At 40.2% G+C, this 21,971-nt stretch overlaps 1 protein-coding gene across 1 annotated transcript in view; it reads right to left on the reverse strand.

Moving 5' to 3' along the window:
* Positions 1-21,971, reverse strand: part of XYLB (xylulokinase homolog (H. influenzae)) — a gene marked incomplete at its 5' end in the record, with an annotated part of 80,787 nt that overhangs the window by 290 nt on the left and 58,526 nt on the right. The window contains 3 exons of the mRNA XM_008948197.1: positions 7,617-7,711; positions 10,184-10,271; positions 14,058-14,116. Of these exons, the coding sequence (XP_008946445.1) occupies positions 7,617-7,711; positions 10,184-10,271; positions 14,058-14,116 (242 nt within the window). The remainder of the gene's footprint in view (positions 1-7,616; positions 7,712-10,183; positions 10,272-14,057; positions 14,117-21,971) is intronic.

Consider the following 21,971-nt stretch of genomic DNA (forward strand, 5'->3'; position numbering starts at 1 on the left):
GTCTAGGTTGAAAAATTAGATTTTTAAATCACACTGCAGTTAAAAAACATCCTGAGCCCTGAAAAATGCAGCATCTTCATAGGTACATGAAGGTTTGTGGGTTTTTTTCCCCAATTTGCTTGAGAAAATGCTGCAGCCTTCCTTTGTTAAATGTCACGGTCCTTTTTACCATCTCCTTTACAGCTTAATTTTATGACATGCACAGGTTGTTCTTCTTGTGGATGTGTTCTTGCTATAAGCAGAAGTCATTACTTCCAGAGGAAGGAGCTCAGCTGAAGTCACCTCTCCCAGTCCGACGTGCCCCCTCTGTAATAGCTGTCCTGACCACCCAGGCAGAACTCCTGTCCTTGCCTCCCCTGCTACCTCAGGATGGATCACTGCCTCTGTCCCCTCCTCCTCTGCCTTGCCAATAAGGACACTGCTACCCTCCAGCACAGTCAAACACCACTGTCAGAAAGGTCCTCCTTGGCCAATATGCTGACCAGGCCCTTTTAAAATACACTTCACATTCTCTACCCCCTCCTGCCCCTCTCATGCTCCTGTATCTATTTGAGCTTCTCTCCTTCACACCTTTCACAGCCAAAACTCTTCCCATTGACAATCTGGTCCATGGCCAGGCTCCTCACTCCCTGATCCCAGGCCCAGGGGGACAAACGGACACCCAACTTCTGTCCACAACTACACCAAGTATCTGAGTAACTTTTCTGTACTTCCCCAGCTAGAATTCTCCAGGAATTTTTAGATCCAGAATTGTTACAACCATAAAAAGAAGAAGCAGGACTCAACTGTTTTCAAAACCCCAATTCAAACAAGCCCTATGCTTTTGGGTATGAGCAAGATCCATGTTGGGATCCGTTTCATTCACTACCTTTTTTCCCTTCCCCTTTTCTACAAATTCATCCCAGGACATATTGCAGAAGATGAGCTGCTTGTATGTGACCAGATTACGTAGCAGAAACACTGAATAGAGCCCAGCCCTGCTGCTGGCTCCAGCCCAAAGCTGTACTCCATCGACATCTTAGAGATCTTCTTCCTTATCTCCTCTCCCTGGTTTTAACTGTCCATCTAATAAGATCAGTAGTTTGACAAGCTGTAGGAGGACAGCTTCACTCCCTTGCTGGCTTGAGCACAAAGAAGGGACTGCCAGGAGCCAGTGTGGGGTCTGCTACAGGCTCGAGCAGTCCTCAGGCAGATGCCATTAGGTCACATCCCTGCTGCAGTGAATCCTACAGGCCACCAGTCCAGCCCACCAGCCCTCTGCACTGATGCTGTTCATAACCAGGGCAGTCTTGCTCCTGGCTCCAGGTTCAGGGAGGTTATAGAGCCATAGTGAATCATACCCAGTAAACCGAATTACTGCTCTCATCAGGGAGATCCAGCATTTAAATGCATTATATCCTTTTCCAGGTAAGATCCAGAGCCAACAACCACGTCTGCATATGCATGAAGAATGCAGGAGGAAAACGTTTCAAGTGTAAACCATGAGGCCATAGGAAGAGACAGGGTTGTTCTTGCACAGGTTTATGTACAGAGCTGCAGTAGCCTCAGTAACAGTCACATTTTCTCAGATGAAAGGAAAAAAAAAAATTACAGACTTTTATCATCTAGTAAATAAAGAATTGGAGTCTTTTTGTGTTTCAGCTGATGACAAAACATCCAGTTTCTATGTTCCCCTCTTCCTAAATAATACTTTCAGTCTGGCCAGTGAAACCTGGATTTATCTGTTCATCCCCACTTCCACCTTCCACAATGGCATGTGAGAGCAACTTAATGGACAAATTCAGCAGAAGCAGTCCATTTTCATCAACCTCTCCCTTTTCCCAACCAGATGTTACTGAAGTTAAAGTACATTTTTACAACAGCTTAAGTACATGAAAGGGAAGAAGAACAGAAGCTCCTACAGCAGAGAAACACCGTTTGCCAGCCAAGGCATCATCAGGACAGTATTTAAACCCACCTTACAGTGACTCAGTCTTACAGTGTCTTTCACTGACTAAAACAGAAACCTACTCACCCCTACCTCTGCAACAGACTTGTGCAGTGACCCCAGCCAAGTCAGTTATGGCCCAACTCCTCTTCTCCACAGGAGAGAGATACTGAGACCCATGGAGAGTTACTCGGACTTAGGGGGTTAGAAAATAAAGTGTACCACTATTGGGAAAAGCCACATGACTCAGCATGGTATTTTTAACTAACTACACGAGGGCCTTGGGGGCTCAGTGAAGTACATATATATATATATATATATTCTTTTCATGTTCCCAAAGAATATTATTGCTCCCATTTCTGCTAAATATGCACATCAGAGTAAACAAACTATTGAGCAGGCAATTATGGCTACACTGGGAGTATCAGTATGTCAAACAAAAACTGCTCCTTCATTCACTGGAGCATCTATAATCAAGCCCTGCTATTCCTTACTTTGCTGTTCTATAAATTTGATAAACCCTAAGCGCTTCTCAGCAAAGATTCAGCACAACAGAGCTGCCTTGGTAAGTGAAATCAGGCACTGAGAAAGCAGGTTCCATATTATTTTCCCAGCAGTATTTTTACAAAATACACAACTGTGCATTTACTAGAAGGCTAGGGAGTATTATTGCTAATACATCACTCTAAATTAAAATGTGTCCAAATAAATGAAGAACCACATTTACTGATGCAGTTTCTTTTCCCGTTTATTGGACTTAAGCACTTGGCTTGCTAATTGAGAAAATTCAGGCATTTGCAATGAGCTTCTCAGCCATTAGTGTAAATGAATGCTGCATTATGGACCATCTGAAAAAAATGCAAAGAATTAAGAATATTCCTTGTACTCTATTCCTGTTCATTTGGACTAAAAAGCACCACAGGCCAGAGGGCTAAGCCCAAGTCTTAAACTCCTCTTCCTCAGGGATTTTGGCTGTAATACCACCACGGCCTGAGTGGGCATGCAGTTGTGTCTGTGAAGGACGCTTCTCCACATCTGCTGCAATTGAACTGCCTCTGCAGAACCTTGGGCAACTCCTCCTAAATGATTCCAGGAGTCTTTTTCCTGAGGCAATTATATAGATTTATTTTTATAATTGTGGTCTAAAGGGAATAAAGGACTCTCAGTGATGCATAAAAACTCAAGAACATAAATTCCCTCTCTGTCATAACCTCAAACCTAATATATCAAACCATGATATTTAACAAAAGTAATTACATGTATCACAACATGAACCTTATTATTGTCCATAATTTAACTGTCCTTGCTATATTATGGCTTTTTCTCCTGCTTATCTCTATAGCCTACTCCACAACTCTGAGTGCCTCATTTACAAACCCTAAACCTCTCTCCTGGGACAATTTGGCCACACGCCGACAGTCTCACAAATAACTAAGAAGATGCTAATGATAAGTATTGCATTATAACAGAGCATAACTTAACCTACCCTCCCTAGAAAATGCGTTGAAATAAATGTTACCTTGCTCTCTAGTCCACATCCAATGTGTCATCATACTATGTCTCACCATAGGGCCAGCCTACAAACTCCAAAGGGCTTTTATTCTTTACATTGTACCTGTCACCCTCTAAAAGCAAAACCGGCTACAAATTATTGCTACAAGTGACAACCACAGAGATGCTTCTACCTCCTGCAATGCTGTGTTAGCCACTGACTGGAGCATCTCAAGATTTATTAAGATGATGCTGATTATTGTAAAATTTTAGTCTACTCAAGTACATTTAATTTACCCTGAATAGACAAAAATTAATCAGACTCTCAAAAACACTTGCTACTTGATAGGTTCCTTTTTTTTTTTAAGCCAAACTCAAATCATTCCAAGAGATTTGCTTAAAGCAAGTTACAGATGTTTTACTTTTAAATCACAGCAGATGTTCACCTTTAACACAGAAAGAATACTTGTAAAGCAGAGGGAATATGACAGTGTCCTGAAATACTGTGAAGGATCCTCTGAGGAACCACACCTTAAATAGTTACTTTATTTACTTTGCCTATTCATTCTGCAAACCTATCTTAATCAGTTTAATAGGTTAAAAAAAAAAAAAATATTGGTTACACAAATCACCTTAATCAAGCTCCCATCAAAACCTATATTTTTTGTGGTTGTATTATTATTATTACCTACTTTGCACTAAATTACCAACCTAAACCAATTCTGGAGAACAATCTCCCCCCTCCAAAATCCAACTTAACAAAAATATCATTATTTTAAATCAAGAAATAAGTTATTATAACCTCCCTTGGTAATAGGGTCACTTCTATAAATCCACCTACTTACAAGGTAATTCACCAAAGTCAAGAAAACCTGTTAGGTTTACATTTTCCCTTCTAGAATTTCTGAAAGATGAATACATCTCAGCAGAGTCAATAATGCAATCAAGAATTACACACCCAGAGGAAGTGAGCTGTGCTACGCCTACTCCCTACCAAGCTCTACAGGACAATACTACAATAAATCTGACACTACATCATAGGCTGGTATAAGCACAAGCGAGCAACTCCAGATAATCGTGTTCTCACTCCTGCTTTTTTGCTTAATTAACCAACTAGCCAACCATCTCTGCTTTAATAGATTACTAAAAGAGATTTGAATTCTAATGCTGGAATAATAGATTCTGTCTGTCTGTTAACATGTATTTATTGCTCTAGAATCTCCTGGTTCTGTCTGTCATGCTTAGTGGTTCTGATGAATCTTTCTCCTCGAGGTGGAGAGGAGGCTGCAAGGAGGTGAGATGACTCTTTAATTTTGGGTATTCTGAAAACAGGGAAAGAGGATTCATCAAGTTAACCCACAGATGACTAACTTCAGTTAGCCTGGTTGAGTAAGTGACCCAAGTCTATGGCCATGGTGGTTACCACTAGAATACTCTATGACTTGTTTGATTTTCAACAGAACTAGAAACAAGTTCAAGTGAGCCCCCACACCCTACAGATTTACTGTGAAATCAGGTTCAGCTAAGAGACAGGGTCATAGCCACAGAAAAGTATTTATCCTCTTTGAAATGGTCTCTTCAAGTCAGGGTGGTCTGCTACAGGGTGAAGTCACATTTTTGCTAGACAGCTTGAAACTTACAGGACTTCAGTTTCTACTAACTACTAATTCATTACCCATCACAAGCTCTATGCCCCCCATATTGTGACTTTATTCTATTTTACCTGCCTATCAGTTTAATTTAACTAGAAGAGCTGTTTTGTGTGGTGTGCCCTTCCTTTCTGAAATCATACTCGTTATCACAAACGATCCTGCAGCAATCAAAGAAACACTTTTTGCATTTTTTGGTTCCTGGAAACCCCTACTGCGTGCATAAGACTTGGCAACGAAGAGGAAGCTGCATCAAACTGTCGCATTTGACCTCTGTCTGTAGGAGGTTTTCCTCTCTCCAATGATCTAACACATGCTGTCTCCAACCTATAGCAGGAAGAAAGGATGAAACCAGAGCAGATTGCTGTGTTATGACCTGTTTTTTCTCCACCCTGCCAAGATTTAGCTGTAGCTGTCCAAAAAATGTAACGAAGTGGTCCAGGGAATTTCACATTGGTTATCCAGACTCTCTCAGAAGAGCTCCTCAGTGAGACAGAACTTAACCTCAGGATGACTTTGAAGTTTATAAAAAGAACCGTCGTTTATGTGAAAGGCTCTAACCTCAACAGAATGAAATTGGATGGACAGGGAGATGCAGCTCTGTGAAAAACAGAATCAAACTGACTCATCACATTAGGAATTTTTACAGCACTGTTCATGGTAATACACTGTATTACTGACAGGCCCTCTGGCTTTCTGCAGTTTCACAGCCATGAAACTAGCCAGGGAATCCACCATCAGCTGCAAAATTATAAGACAGGAAGAAAAAAAAATTAAAATGGTGTGGAATACATAATTGCAAGAGCTGCTTCTCATGGGATGAAGCCGGCAAGCTAACCTACAGCACAGGAATGGTTATTCCTTCACGTGCTGCTTGGCCACTGCCTTCTCTATCATTCACTCCTATCTACTGGGGCAATAATTCACTGCTGTACATCATTTAAAACCAATAAAAAGATGTGCTATGAGAGCCATGTCTAACCAAGTGGAAAAGGAGAAGAAAAGTATCGAGAAGGAGATAATTAACTCTTTTAGCTTCCAGGCCATTTTATGCAGACAGTAAAAGAGAAAGAGGTAAATGAATTCCCCACTGATCTTTCCAGTTAGGTTAGCTGGAGGGGTACAAGGTGCTCGCTGCCCCTGCAAGGACCCCGTGAGTGACAGCTGTATTCCCTGCCCCCCAGTTTTATAGCTAAAGCAGCACTGGGGGGTCAGAGCAGGTCTCCGAGCTCTCCCCACCCCCACCCAAGGCAGCCTGGCAGCTTTTCAGCAGACAGCATTTTTGGGGAGAACAGGACAGCAAGGTGAGGTTGAATCCAACACTGGGGATCTGTTCCTAAAGCATATTCCTTGCAGAAGGCTTCACCTGCAACACGCAACACAGGCCATTGCTGTTAATTATTTTATCTTTTAAAATGAGGGGGGAAGGTTGTGTAAATGAGATCAGATCAATCAAGTTTAAATTATTCAATGTCTTAATATTTCTGAAGGGGACTTCTATTCGATTACTGAGCTCCTCCATCTCAGTTAATAATTAAATAATCCGCTGGCAGGCACAATGCAGCATGATCATTTCTATTATTACTCATGATGATATCTGGTGCTCCACTACACATGTAGCTGGGAGTTAGTCGCTCTGGCAGATCATTAATTTCCCAGTTTAAATAAAAGCTTTAAAACCTTGTTGCCTGTAGTTAGGGCATATCCAAATCTCATAAATGGAGAGCGTAAGGCTGCGTTGATGTAAAAGAGGTTTCTGCAGAGCTGAAGACAGATTTAAATTCACCTTTGGTTATTTAAACATGTATTCTCTAGGAATCTTGCTATATTGTGTTGTTTACTTACTACTGGACATTATATTTCAGAAGCTGTGGTAAATTAAAGCCTTTGGCACCTGAAAGCAAGAGCTGCAGGGTTGCACTTGGAGGGCCTGAGACTTCAGTTCCTTCCTTGGTTTTACAGGGGATAGAACCACATAGTTAGCAACAATGACTATTTCTTTTGCTTTATCTGTGTGGCCCCATAAAGCAAAAACTTCGCCTTCAGATACACTGAAATTCCCAGGATGGGCACAGTACTGAAGACCTGTGCCTACTGAATCCTCCCTGTTGGCACCTTTTCCACCTGGGATTTGTAAGTGAAGATCAGTGACTACTGACCACTGCTTAAGATCAGACAGGAATGAGTTTTGGGGATGTTTTCCAAGAGGCCAGAAAGCACTGTCACCACGCCTTTCTCCATGTTGCTTCCTGCAAACAAGTCAAGACTATCTTATCAATATTATCAGATACAACCTAACTGACCTGTATCCCAACTCAACCTATTTTATAACTTTTTCTGTCCCTTAAGGAACAGATTTTGCTCTCTGATCACACTCAGTTATGAAAAATCACTCTTACAGACCTGGATGGAGTGATCAGATCATCACATGCAACAAGGAGTAAGAATTGTCTAACCAGATGTTTCTTTTATTAGCAGAATTAGTAAACCATGGGGCTTTGAAGCAGACGGGAAACGAAAAGCAATATGGTATTGCCAAACTTGCTCACCTCCTCAGCCCCAGCAGTTGGTGTAACAGCCAGTCGAGGCTCCGGTGCTGATTTCATGACATCAGCCAAGGACACATTCGCCTCAGCTACAAGCCCTGCAAGGAGAATCACAATCCTGATCAATGCAAAAAGCACGATGAGGGATGTACCTTGACTCCCTGGCAAATTAATACATTATATTGATCTTCTCTGGTCAGGTCAGCGTTCAGGATTGAAGGATAAATGGCAGAAGATCTTACATTCCTATGCACTAGCCCGGGAAGCGGGGACTCTCGGATTGAGTTTTTGCCAATCACTCAATTCATACCCTGGGGAAAAGGTAAGCAGCAGAAATGCTACTCAACAATATCAGGAATTATTTATGGTTACAACAGAACAGTAAACAGCAGTGAAATATATGTGGAAGCAAGGGATTCCAAGACAAAATGCGACTACACAAAAAAAAGGAAGGGAAAACACTGTCAAGAAAATATACTACAAATTATGAAGTAGATTTATATATAAGGAAACAACAACAGGAGAGTTCTGCTACTACAGGATTTTGCTTTGCAAGCGAATCACAGCATTTCAGGAGTTCCCTGTACACCTGGAAAGAACCCCAGGCTAACTGTGGAACACCCTACTTGCTGATACACACTGTAATATTATTAAGGAGCCCTCGCCATCAATATTTCATTTATATTAGCAAGTCTTCACTTTTACTCAATTTCTTTGCCTGGCCAAGAGTGAGTCAGCTGAAAGCATCAATCAAAAACACTGTTAGAAACACACACAGCAAGCTCCTGGGGCTTGGCTGCCAGAGTACCTGAGCTAAGGAGTCCCTCCATGAAATCTGAAATCCTCACTCAAACGCTCTGTCAACCAAGCCTCCAGATTTCATATTGCAAACTGGCAGAGGGAATACTCATCTTCCAGATATACCAGATATCTGCACAAACTCTAATGATGGCTCCACATCTCACAGGCATTTATATGGGCAAGGAATTTGCCTGCAGCATTTGGTGCTGGGAAGCTTCTGGTGGCTCCTGAAGTAGTAGGCAAAGTTTGAGTACAGAAAAAAACAGTTTGGAAACTTGGCCCCCAAGATAGAAAAATGGCCCCACTGTGGCCTCAAACATACTGATTTTCTAACAATACTGTTTCCACTGTTCTGCAAAAGCATACTTTGCCTGACAGAACCCTTGTGTCTTTTCTGGAAATAGGGGAGAACATGCTGTGTGCATTAAACACAGCGACTCAAGTTTTGGCTGTGCAATTTTCTGAGTTGTTTTCAAATGCAAAAGAGCATGTAGTCTTCAGATGCTAATGTGACAGCAGAATTGGCTTCTAAAATTAAAACTTGGCTGATTTCTTCTGATGGCTGAAGGTATCTTATCCATGCTTGTTGCAATCCCAGGATCTTACATGAACTTGTACAGAAGCTATCCCTGTCTTAATGTCCAAATTCTAAAGCTTCTAATCAGAAAAAAATGAAGCAAACAAAAGCTGGCCTAAATAAGGACTTCAGAGTTTGATACACATTCCTTGACTTCTTTAGCTGTAAAGTACTAGGAACTTTTAAAGTATGTGAATAAAATTCCTGCCTGGGATTCAACTCTTAAATGGCTGACAGCCCACCCTTAACATACAACTGCATGCACTAAAAGATATGTTAACACTTTACAAGTGGGACTTTGTTCACAGAAACGTTTAGAAAGACTTTGAAGATCATCAAGTCCAACTATTAACCTAACTCTACCAAGTCTACAGCTAAACCATGTCCCTAAGCACCGTATCTACATGACTTTTAAACACATCCAGGGATGGTGATTCAACCGCTTCCCTGGGCAGCCTGTTCCAATTCTTGATAAATAAATCTCCCTTCAGGTAATGTAACTCACTGTTGCATTACAGTGACCAATGTAGTACAGCAAGCAAAATTGTCAACTCAAGATTATCCCAAAATATCTGTTTTTACAAGAGAAAGTGCATACTCAAGCATGAAGCCAAGGATATGATTTTTAAAAAGCTTGTTTAAAATGTTCTTGTTGTTCTTGTTCTTGTTTAAAATGTGTCTTGATGTTTAAAAGCTGGAAGATACATGTAGGTCTAACAACATTTAATTGGCCAGCACTGCTATTTGTCCTGTCATCCCTGCCCTCTCTGATCTTCTTTGCTAGGATGAATGTTTTGTTTGGTTTGCCCATTTCAGCAACCCAGTTTACAGCCTGGTCCACAAACCAGGGCAGCAGGCTACACCAGCACCTTCAGCTGGCTGTATTCTTCCATGAGTGGCACATGGTGGTAGAAACATGTTATGGTCCTAGACATTCCCCTGTCAGTATCAAGTTTCTAGGCCCTATCCCTTGGTTTAGAAGCAGCTACCAGACTTATGTTATAATGCAAATGTTATTCTTGGGCCTGATCCAAGCACACGAAGAGCATAAACCCCTCTTTGACCTGAGTGACCTTCCAGTCAGATCCACAGAGCTTTATTCTCCCCTCATTTTCAGTAATGTTAATCCCAAGTATTAACCCACTGAAATTAAATGCTCACACTGCCCAAAAGTATCTCCTCAGAGCCTTACCGTGGATTGCTCTGTAAGCACTTCCCAGGCAGGCGGAGTTGGCGGTATCGATGGTGTACACCGGCGCGTGGAACACGTCAGACAGGACCTGAGGAGCAGCAAAGCATCAGCCAGGCATGGCCATGAAAGACAAGGGATAAGCAATCCCCTATCACCACTTTGGAGAACAAATAACAACCGTACACCCCAGCCAAGCACCTGGGTACCCAGGAAAAGAAGCACTGCAGGCAAAGAGTCCTGAACGTGTCACACAACAGGGTACTGGCAAATCTGAGCTGGAGATGTAGCTGCAGCCAGGAAACAAAGTCCCGTTTCTCTCCAGATCTCCATATTACAAGTTCAGAGGACTCTGGGTTCAAGCACCACCTCCCTCATAAGCCCACACAATGAGCCCATGCCAAAGGCCTACATCATGGCAAGGAGATCTGCTCAGGAGCCCACAACTGGTGCTTGTTTACTTCCATTATGTTTATGAATCAGTCAAGTGGGAAGGAAAAAGGGACCAGTCAAAGGTCCTCAATTCTGAACTTTGATAAAACAAAAGCTTCAGCAGTATAAAGGCCTGCTAAGCCTGTTTTCTTCACCTCTACCATTCCCATCATATTAGGGTTAGCAGGAAGAATGGCACAACAGCTAATTACACAGTCTCTATATTCAACAGGAATTTTCCTAAATTTGAGGGATCCTTAGCTATGAAGATATACCAAAATTCTCAGGTTGGCTTGATCAATACAAAGAAAATTTTACAAGCAAAGAATTTTCTTACAGTGTCCAACAGATCCTAAAGTTAACTCAACCATACATCGTTCTGCATTGAAATCAACCCCAGGCATCCTGCATTCCCTGAGCACTTGTGTTCTTCATCACAGCATAGGTTTAGAAAAACAGATAGAGAAGGAGAAAAATTTGGACAGAGACATGGAAGGTTCAATAACTCTTTTCCAAAAAAATCGTCAGCAAACTCTTTCCATTTGGTTTCATCACCTCTAGGATTGCAGGTGCCCCTCAGGCTGAGCAACACAAGCAGCAGGTAACAATTCAGATTTAACTTGTTCTGGTTTTATTATTTTTGCCAAAGGGAACAGTACACCACCCGATTTACATCCATACAGTCGAGTCTAAAATCAGGCCAGAAATCCAAAACCATTTGGGTTAGTGACCTGCAAACGAAATCCAGGAATTTACAGCCCTGCTGATCATGGGCCCCAAGGCTTCACAAAAGATGACTACAAAATTCAATACAGGAAAAAAAAAAAAAAAAAAGTAGTGTGTGAGATTTCTAAAGGATTTTGCCTCTTTCTCAGAAAATTTGTGGGGAATCTGCAAATCAAAACCTTTCCAAATCACCAATTTCTGTAATTTTAAAGAAAAGTGGATGGTTGCTACCTACAATCCAATGGAAGTCTGGGCTTATACACTTAAAACACCCACTTCTGGTAAAATAGCCAAGTCAGCATTGCCCAGCTTGCTTGCAAGCGAGCACTGAGCCATACATGAGCTTCAATGCTATGGGACACATGGAAAATTAATCATGCTATCTATTAAAAAGCCCTCTGGAAATTATAAGGTCACAGAATGTTGGTTCCACTGCCCATCCTGCCAGCCAATATGACCATACTGTTCCAGCACACTCCCCATCTGCTTCTTCATCCCATCTCTAGTAGAGATTTCTTGTCTTAAGCTCAAATTGTACATTCTGTTGGACAATAGAGGTGGTTGGGGTGGGTTTTTTTGCATCTCTGTAGAGCCTCATACAATGCAGCTCTACCCTATCCTGAATGCTAGTAACTACTGTAATACTACAACTAATAACTGCCTTTCATGCCACATGATTATAAAATTAAAATTATTCAGAGTTCAGATATTTAGTAAGTCATTTGAAAATGTAGTGTCTCATGAATAATTTTAGAAGAAACTGTTGGAGGTTTTACTGTTAAAAATATTTCACTGTGTTTCATGTGGTCATTAATCAGGCACCACATATGTTATAAAAAGCTTCCCAGAACTGTGGAGAAATCTGCCCCACTATATCTTTTTTAACAGATTTTCCTAAGTTGCCTCCTTTGCAGTGTGAAATATAGGAGTTACTGAATGTTGATTAATTAAATGATAGTCTTTTGTAGCCCTGGAACAAATTATCCAAAATTGACCATGATAAGGGTGGAAGCTGTTATTCTTCATGCAACTGATATGGTTTCTGAGGTTTTGATTAAATTAAAAAGAAAGATCCAATTAACCAGTGATTGAATTAAGTGGATGACACTGTATCGATCATATTATTTTAAGACACTTCTAATGAGTTTTAAAAGCAGTTGTATTGTTACACGTGAAAAGCAGGCAACACAGCCACCATGCTCCCATCCTCACAATTTTATGTTATTTATACATATGTTATTTCTATGTATTTTATATGTTATTTATATGTTAACATGTTTTTTACATGTTATAACAACATTCAGTTCTCTGCCTTCGTTCCAGAGCAAGGAGATCTTCCTGGCACCTAAACTGGAAATATAGCTTTAAAAACTAATTTATTAATCCAATCTCTTCCTCTCTTCCCTGATGCGTTCTTAGTAGAATCACTCCAGTAGGGACCAATGTTTTAAGTAATTAACCTATTAGTTAATTTTCCAACATCAAGCTCCTAACCAAAATAACCAAAGTAGATGAAGAAAAGTGACATATACATGCAAAACATGCCAAATTTGTTGTGTCCCAATCAGCTGTACAACCAATGGTTATATAAACATGTGGGTTTGATGCCTTAGGAGACGGAGAGCTTTTTGCTCTTTGCTCCTCAACCTCCATTTATTTGGGCTCAGGTTTCACAGAGCAGATGAGCAGGATTGCAATTTCACAGGATTGCAATTGTCCACGAGTATGGTGCATAGACGAGGCTGGCCTCTAGACTTGCTCTAGGTGATGGAAAGGGGCTGCCATCTCCAGAAAATTCACCTTGTACTGACTAACTTTAGTGCCAGGACTGAGCCTTAACACCAAGAGGGGCCTTTTGTTGTAAATACCTCCAGGCTCAGTGTCTGCACCTCCAGTCTCTCACAGAGGAGCTTGTCAAGACAGCCAGTAGAGAACAGAAAGCTCTCTGGCTCACCCAGAGGGAGACATCTATGTTTGATAAGTTAAAACACCATCCAGTTTCCTCTGCACTGTAGCTGACTGGATCTCCCTGGACTGTTACAGAACTGACAGATTGTATACAGACGTCACATCACAGAAGACTGGATTCAGGCAAGAGGAATCCCAACCCAGATGTCTACTTCTGTGATACAAAAGCCAGGCAAGAAGCCCCTCACCCTTCGTGAGCAAGGCTTTGCCATATCTCAATGGGCAGAAAAACAGAGCATGCAGCACTCTGTTGTCAAGACAGGATCTTAAGATTTTAACCAGGGCTGGATGTGTAGCAACAGCTACAGAAGAGGAAGGTGGGAACATGGAGGACAGGCTATACAATCCACAATACAATACAGCAACAATCCCCCCTCTAGTTTAAATCCATGGTCCAACTTTGATCTGAATGACAAAAGCTACAAAAATCTCAAGTATTGTATCAAGTTTCTTCTTGATTTCTTTGCTGATTGATTTAAGTGATGAGACCTGGAAATCATCAGTGCTTCAGATACACATTCATAAAACTAGTCAAGTATAAAAAAAAATCCTTTAAGCTTCAATACAAAATTAGCACTGGGCTAAGACCTTCCACACTAAACCTGAAGAAAAGCCTCAAAGACCTGCAGCAGATTCATAATCCCACATCCATACCTTCCTGTGCAGCTGCAGTGACTTGGATTCAGTACCTTGAAATACAAATGCAGAAATAACTGCAAGTTCAGTTGAAAGGATTTAATTTTCTGCTTACCTGTAAGATCTTTTTATTGTGGGATGCACCACCAGTAGCCAAAATCCTTGTTCTGGGCACTGCAATGCAACACAACATAGATCAGACTGAGAGTGCATATTGTCAAGATTTGCACTACTGAACCAAGCAATGAGAACAAGGAGGTGGGAGGAAGATGTTCTGGGCTCTCTCTCTGTACTTCTAATTTACCTCCTGTAAAAACCGAGATAAGACTAATTACCCACCTTCCCAGGGCATATCAGAACACTTTCTTAGAAGAGGGAACATAAATATTGCAGATCTATTATTATTACAGTGCTATCAAAGTCAGGGAGATTTACAAAAGAGATATACAGTAAGAAAAGCAGAGTGTTGTTATACTACAGCTCTGGTTTGAGGTCAGACTGGTTTGGCTCATAGCTGTATATATACAAACTGACAGATAGCCTTTAAAATCAGCAGTATTTTACAAACTTATCCCCTCATGACGTTCACAGTCAGAGTTCACTGAAACCTGGGCAATCCCTATATGCTTGAATGGCAAGGAAGTGTGTCAAAAGGTAATTAAAAGGTCTAAATCACTTCAGCAGCATAAAAAAAAAATCCTGAATCTTCATCCAATGAAAACTGACAGGTTTGGGGGTGTTAAATTATTCTGCATCCTTTAGAACTGAAAGAAATCCACCCTTCCTTCTCACATTCCAAAATATCTGTCCTGTGCCTCATCATTTACTTGTGTGCATGCTCTGGAGCACAGCATGCAACAAGCTGTACACCTATCCATAACCACAATTCAGCCAGGCATTAGGACCATGAGTGGTCCAAATGATCTCACCGAAATTCTTCAAAGGCTTAAAAGAAAATAAATACATGAATACTTTGATATCATACATGTAAAAACAACAACAACAACAAAAAAACTAATCACTTCATTACCCTGTTTTATGACAATAATAAGTGATTAACAAGAAAATAAATGCATGAATACTTTGATATCATACATGTAAAAACAACAAAAAAAAACCCTAATCACTTCATTACCCTGTTTTATGACAATAATAAGTGATATCATCATGTATACACTTCCAAAAGGGGAATTTTACTGTGGTTATTGTTTGTTATCTTAACTTCCTTTTTAATAAAAGCTAATTTATTTCTCACAAGGAGGAGCTGTCCACCTTACACTGGTGCCCTAAATAACTTATTATCATTTATCCTTTCAAGTATCTTAATGACAAAAGCCCTGAAGACAGAATTAGAAATAAAGAGAAGATGCAGCTCACCATGGCTATTTCTAGACCCACAGCTAGGTGCTCAGGTTGGGTCTAAGATTCAGACAAAGCATTGCACAGGGGATCCTATTTTACTGATAAATTTAATTTTATTTTCCTCTTTGGAGGATATTCAGTGATGCACAAATTGGGTTTTAAAAGCCATTAGGATCTCTGTCAATGTCAGTAAACAAATAAAACAAACAGCAGAGTGATTCCTCAGGGAAAACAAGTTTCAATTATACCAACACAGAGTGACAGATCCCTGCCAAGATTATCACAACAACATAATAGCACAGAAACCAGTGAAAAATAACTAGTAAGCCTCTGTTCCTAGAAACCAAACTGAACTCTAAATGATTTGCCTCGTAGTTGCAATTCTGTCTTGCTAAACCTTGCTGTGAATATAAATTCTTGCAGAACTACCATATCCAGCATGAAAACACCACATTTCAGAGACAGCCAGCAAGACAGAATGAGAAACAAACATGTTTGCTACACTTCACAGCAGCTAAACCCAAAGAATAAGGCATGCTTGATCCTCACTGCCTCTGGAAAGGGGCTTAATAAACTGCTGGGCTATCACCACCAGGAAGGAATGAGGGACAATATAAAAGGGGTAAAGCCAAACAGCAACCACCCCTCTGAAAACCACAAAGATATCTTAGCTCGACTGCTCTGTGCACTTCCACCTGCAAGCCAGCTCTCTGTCACGGGGCTGCTGCTCCACAAGTTCCCAAGGTTTCAGAGCTCTGCCAGGATGTATTGCTGCTGGCTGCTGCCAGGGAGCTGTAACTGAGGGGGCCGGCAGGGCTGATTTGTGCCTTCTAGCTCACTCCAGTGCCATTGTAACAGGTAACAGCATTAGGAATCAAGGACTGGACAGGAGACTTACTCCTTGCTAGGTCAGAAGACTGAGGTTTTGGCTACGTTATCAATTTATGCCAAAACTGTAAATCAGGATACTTCTACATGTACACGTTACCACAGGAAAGGTACAGGTGAACTTACAGAGCATTAGCTATTTGATACGAACCACTCATGAGTATGCATTTACCCTACTATTAGTTGAGATAAATATCTACCAAGAGGGAAATAGATCAAGTCTAAAAGTGTTTAACACCCTGATTATCTGCATACTCATCTTAATCCAGACTAAGTCTTTCATAGCAAATTACTAAGAATTATTTCAGTATATAGCTAACCTACTTGATAAAAGAAACTAAATTTACACTGTGAAGTTTCTAATGGACATCTCAAATTCTAAATCGGATCAGCTTGTGAGCACAAACACAGACACACAATGAAAACAAAACCCAGGCCCTGTGCTGAAGCTCCATGAAGAACAAAACCATTTATTCTCCTTCTCTTCAAATAATTAGGATGGCTCGCTTCAGTGAAACATATCCCAGTAGGTAACAGCCTAGTGAATCCCAGCCATCACTGCCTGACAGCAGAATCTGACCTGTTGTACTGGTGGGACTGGTCCATCCAGACCACGTGGAAGAGGGATCTTGGATGAATCCAGTGTACTGTTTTTCCAGAGGCAGCTCTGTGTACAGCCACAGCAGAGACAACGTCTTCCCTGGCTGAGCTGCAGCCAGCTCTTAAAGATGACCAGGTCCCAAAAGAACTTACCTGAATTTGCTGAATTTTACATTTCCCTCTTATTTCAATCTCTCTTTGGAGAGCGAGGAAAAAGTACTGATCACCCATTTCAGGGATTGTCTTTTTAATGCCAATATTGTGTGCTTTACTGAACGGTGGACATTTGCTCTGAGATGTGTAATTGGATATATCTCATAAATAAATAAAGCAAGGCCATCATTTATGTATACAGGGGCATTAACAAAGACATTGTTCATCCAACAGTAGCAGTGTTCTCAGCCAGCTGTGTTTGAATCTGCCAGGAGCTACCATCTACCCCTACGGCAGTGCACAGGAAGAACTCAAATACAGTGGTAACTGAGAAGAAAAATAAAATAAAAATAACATAAAAATAAAATAAAACAATTGTAGCAAACATAATTCATTACTTCAAATCTTTGACAGTTGAGAGAATCAGATTTAAACATCTTTTAATTAAAAGCTCCCTGCATGGTACCTAACCAACCAGTTTATTTCCTTCCTATTTGAAAACTAATTATTTTTTTAGCAAGCTGATACAGAATTTTAACCCCATCTAGAAAGCACTCACAGCTGTACATGGCAGAGTGTCATTCTGCAATAAGGACATCTTCTACAGATCTAATACCTGCTGTGGGATGTGGTGACTGATCCAGCGAAATTCAGTTAAAGCATTAAGTCCCACTAGATGTAGGTGGGGGGAAGACCCAAATGAAGAAGTTCACTTATGTGGGAAGACTGAGCATAAGGCACTTTCCCACACTCTGTGGATGTTACTACTCACCAAATAACCTCCATTCTCCCTTTCACAGCAAGAATGGAGTGGTGTTAAAGTTCATCTCCTAGCTCTTGTTTTCAGCCAAAATATTGCTTTAATTGAAAGGCACATAGGGGAAAAAATAAAATACAAATCTGTCAACGAGAGAGAAGTTACTGCTATTTGTGTTCAGCCAGTCAGTGCTCCCAAAAAGCCTGAAGTCCCACATCACTGGATACTTACAAACATGAAGCTGATGACTTCCCAGAAAAGCAAGCAGTTTAAATAGATGAAGACAAGAAGTGAAGGGAAACGCAAAGACTTTGTAAAGTGCAGACTCAAAGGGCATTGCTCAAGTGGATTCAGCAAGTGAAAGAGTGGAACCAGTAACACAGGGCGAGTCTCTCCTGAGCAGCCCAACATTCCCTCTAATAGTCTTGGCACACAGCAACAGCTATTAAGAAAAATAATCACATAAACAAACTCTCATCAATCAGAAGGCTAGTGCTGATAATTAGCACCAAAAGTCTGCTGCCACATCATTTGTGCAAGGAGACTGGAGGTAGAAATTCAGCGTCCTGTCCCAGCAGGAGTGGGGTCAGATTGGATTGCTAACAGGTCCAGACGCTGAAATCGATGGGCGACTCCTGACCTCAGGGCTTTTGGATCTGGCTATACTTCAACTGGATGGTAACAAGGTGCCTGTGTCAGGCCAGAGTATTGCTGGCTCATGCACAACCAAGTCTGAAAGCAGAATCTGACCTTCTATTTTGAGGCTGAAAACTCTTCAACTTCTTCATCAAAATTTACAGTGCTGCACACAGCCCCGGTTTGTAGCCCGAACTCGCTGACTTTCAAAACTCCTAGAAGACATTTCTAAGGCTTCATCCAAACAACTTCATAATGTCTTTCTCATCACAATTGAATCCATAAATAAAACAGAACAATAGAACATGCATTCAAAAAGCAGCTGATTATGCACATGAACCCACACCAGCTATAAGCATGATTGCGAATAACTGCAATTTACAATTTGCAAGCAACAAGAAATGTGTCAGCCCCTCCTTTATTCCTCTGATTAACTCCAAACACTATAATTTTTTTAAAAAAGTATTTTCTAGCTTTTCATTCAAGAAAAACAAAACAAAAAATATGGGATAGTTTCTCCCATTTATAAAACAAATATTCCAAAATCATCCTCCTTGCATATTAACTCTTCCAAAATTCATGCTAATTTTTCTTTATTCCTTTCAAGACTGTGAAATTAAACTCCCACTACAGTAAATGGTTTCTCTTGTCTATACCCTTTTCAAAATAAATGTGTACTGAGCATCCTTTATGTCCCTGTGAGTTCTACAACTGGGTCCAAAGTCACTTCCTTCTCTACCTCGTTGTGCTGCACCAATTCCAACATCTCCAAATACTTCATAAGTGAGAAAAAAGAGATTGCCACAAACCAGACTTCAGCATCTGAATATCTACCTGACTGAGGCAAAAACAATATAAACTGGAACACACTTTTTTCTTTTCCTTTTTTTTTTTTTTTTAATTTACAACCAATACAACTGCCCAAGTGAATAAATTATAAGCTTGAAGCCAAATGTTCAAATTCAGCCACCTTTACAATCCTAAAAACAATAGAGTAATTCATAAGAGCTATTAATAAAAATTTTTAGAAGTGTTTCTGGCTTACACTTTAAAGCATCATTTATTACAGAGAAAACCAAGCCATATTTGCCATATAGGTTGGCTCTTTTCTTACTTGTAAGCAGTGTAGTTTTCCTGTTTCGTAATATGCTTTAATTTCACTGAGGGTTTCAACTGATCAAATGTATGTCAGAAATCTTCCAGACATAAAATTTATTCTTATTTTTTAAACGCAGTGCCTGGGGAAGAAAAACAACTTTTAAGGATAGAATTGATCATCAGCCTCTAAGGCTACAGCTACTATCATACCAGCTGTAATTCAACAGAGGAAAAAAGCCTCGATTCTCTCAGCAGCCATGACAAATATGGCTAATATTCCTGACATTTATGCTACTTACATAGATAAAGTCTCTACAATGATATAGGGGAGAACAGGCATGATTCCTCTTGCTCACACTGCTGTAAGGCAAGAATAATACCACTAAAATAAGTAGATGCACTCATACGTAAGTAAAACAGAGTAGGAATGCTATCCGTAGTCAAGACTCCTATGCCACTGATAGTCTTGGTCACCTTATGTTCTCAAGCAACTTCCAAGAGGAAAAAATTCTTTTTTCATGAGGATGCTAAATTTGGCTTTCCTAAGATCTTGCTTCACCAAGGACCAAAGTTCGTATTTCACAACCTGAAGCTTAAAGACACCAAGTCACCTAAGTGAAAATCCTCAGTCTAGCTCACTGCAGCTCTGAATTTCAAATTTAACATTGACACAAAGCCTTTCCCTTTTTGATGGATTTCAGAAAAAAATAAACATAGAAAAACGTGTACATAAATTCTCTCTTAACAGCACCTTAAATTGTTGCAGATGACCCAACAAAAATACATACAGCTTACGATGTATTATATGAAACAAAATCTACTCAAGGTATGACCCCACTGAGAATACATTGACTTCAGCAGAGTTATACAGCAAGGAAATCTTTGGTACATGAATGGAAAAGACTTATTTGGGAACAAGCAGATCAATAGTCATAACACCATTATAACATATACATTGACACTCTCACAACAAGACCTCTGAAGTATTTGCACTTCTTGAAATACTGCAGAGTTGCAATTGTTTATCAATCCACAGTGATTTTTTTTTTTTAAGACACAGATCTCTATTTGACAGAATATTTTGATGTAATCTGGGATAAATTCCAATGGTAATGTATAAAAAAAATCCACAACTCAGCACTAGAGTTTACAGCAAGAAGAAAAAAAAAAAAGCCACAAATTCAAACCAAAAGTTTTTGTAGATATAAGCTGAATATTTCAGAAAAAAAATTCTGTGAAAACTTTTAAGGAAGGAGATGGAAGACAAATTAGAAAGACCACTTAAAATCTATTTGACCAAGACTGAAAATGTATTTAGGGAAACATCTTCTCCTGAAGACATTATTGCTAGGAGTAATTTAATAAACTCCTGCTGTTTCTACCTTGTGTAAATTAACTGAATTAATTCCTTAAAGAAAAAATAAGTCATACATTTAATGAATTCTTAACATAAAATGGGTTCATGTACCAATGGGACTGGCTTACATCAGATTTAATTTTTTATTTTTTGGCCACTCAAAGTTTTCCTCTTTTGTTACCCGAAGTCTGGATATGGCAAAAACTGAAACTGAAAAATAGTGTGTGCTGGGAAATAATACTAATCACCACAAACACTATTCAGGAGTTGTCCAAACATCCATGAAGCAGCTAAGGTTCCAATTAAGGGCTTGACACAACCAAGCACAACCTGCTTTGATTTACTCCATGCTTCTGCAATTAATCATAGACTCTTGGCAACACCTCTATCTTCACCTTCCACTTCAGAATCCCTATTGTTCAGCAAATAAAAGTGAAATCTGAAAGCAATGTGACAAAATTAACTGACTCTCAAAAAATATCCTGAAGCAGGTGGCACCAGTCTGAAAACAAAACCCAGAGGAGATCCAAACTGGGAATTTGAAATCTAGCCATCACATCCAGCTATTAATAACCTGACTACAGAGAGCTCCAAAACTGCAAAAGGTCAGAATGGACCATCTGCTTAAAGGAGATCACACAACTTTCACACAATGGTCCCACCCTCCAGCCCAGCTCTGGAGTCACAGAACTGCAGTAATCTGAAGACACAGAACCTCAGCTGCAGGGCTCGAAGTGACAGAGAATTCACTGTGTCTAAAGGTATTAAAGGTGAAAACAGCCAGTAAAGTTAAATATTTGCACGCCTCCCATGTTTTAGTTTTTTATTCTTTAAACTTCTAGTCACTTGATCTTTGTGGCTTTAGCCTTCCAGTTAAAACACTACTAATGAATTGGGTTTCCCCTTCACGCGTTGGCACTTACAGACCACAATTAAATTGCATCTTGTCCTTCTTTTTGATAAGCTAAGGACAGTAAGTTCTGGTAGTCACAAAAAGGCACAATTTCAAGACCACAAACCACTGCTGTTTAGTGCTGTTGGTATACTACCAGTGTCCAGTAGAAATGTCTTCACCACTGAAACCACAATCAAAAAAGAGTGGAGATGGTAAAAGCATTAAAACTGTCTACCCTAGGAAGTGCCTCTGGGAACCCTGGAAATGCAAACTTACAATTCCT

This window comes from Merops nubicus, unplaced genomic scaffold (genome assembly GCF_000691845.1).
Source record: "Merops nubicus isolate BGI_N331 unplaced genomic scaffold, ASM69184v1 scaffold16889, whole genome shotgun sequence".
Classification (NCBI taxonomy): Eukaryota; Metazoa; Chordata; class Aves; order Coraciiformes; family Meropidae; genus Merops; species Merops nubicus.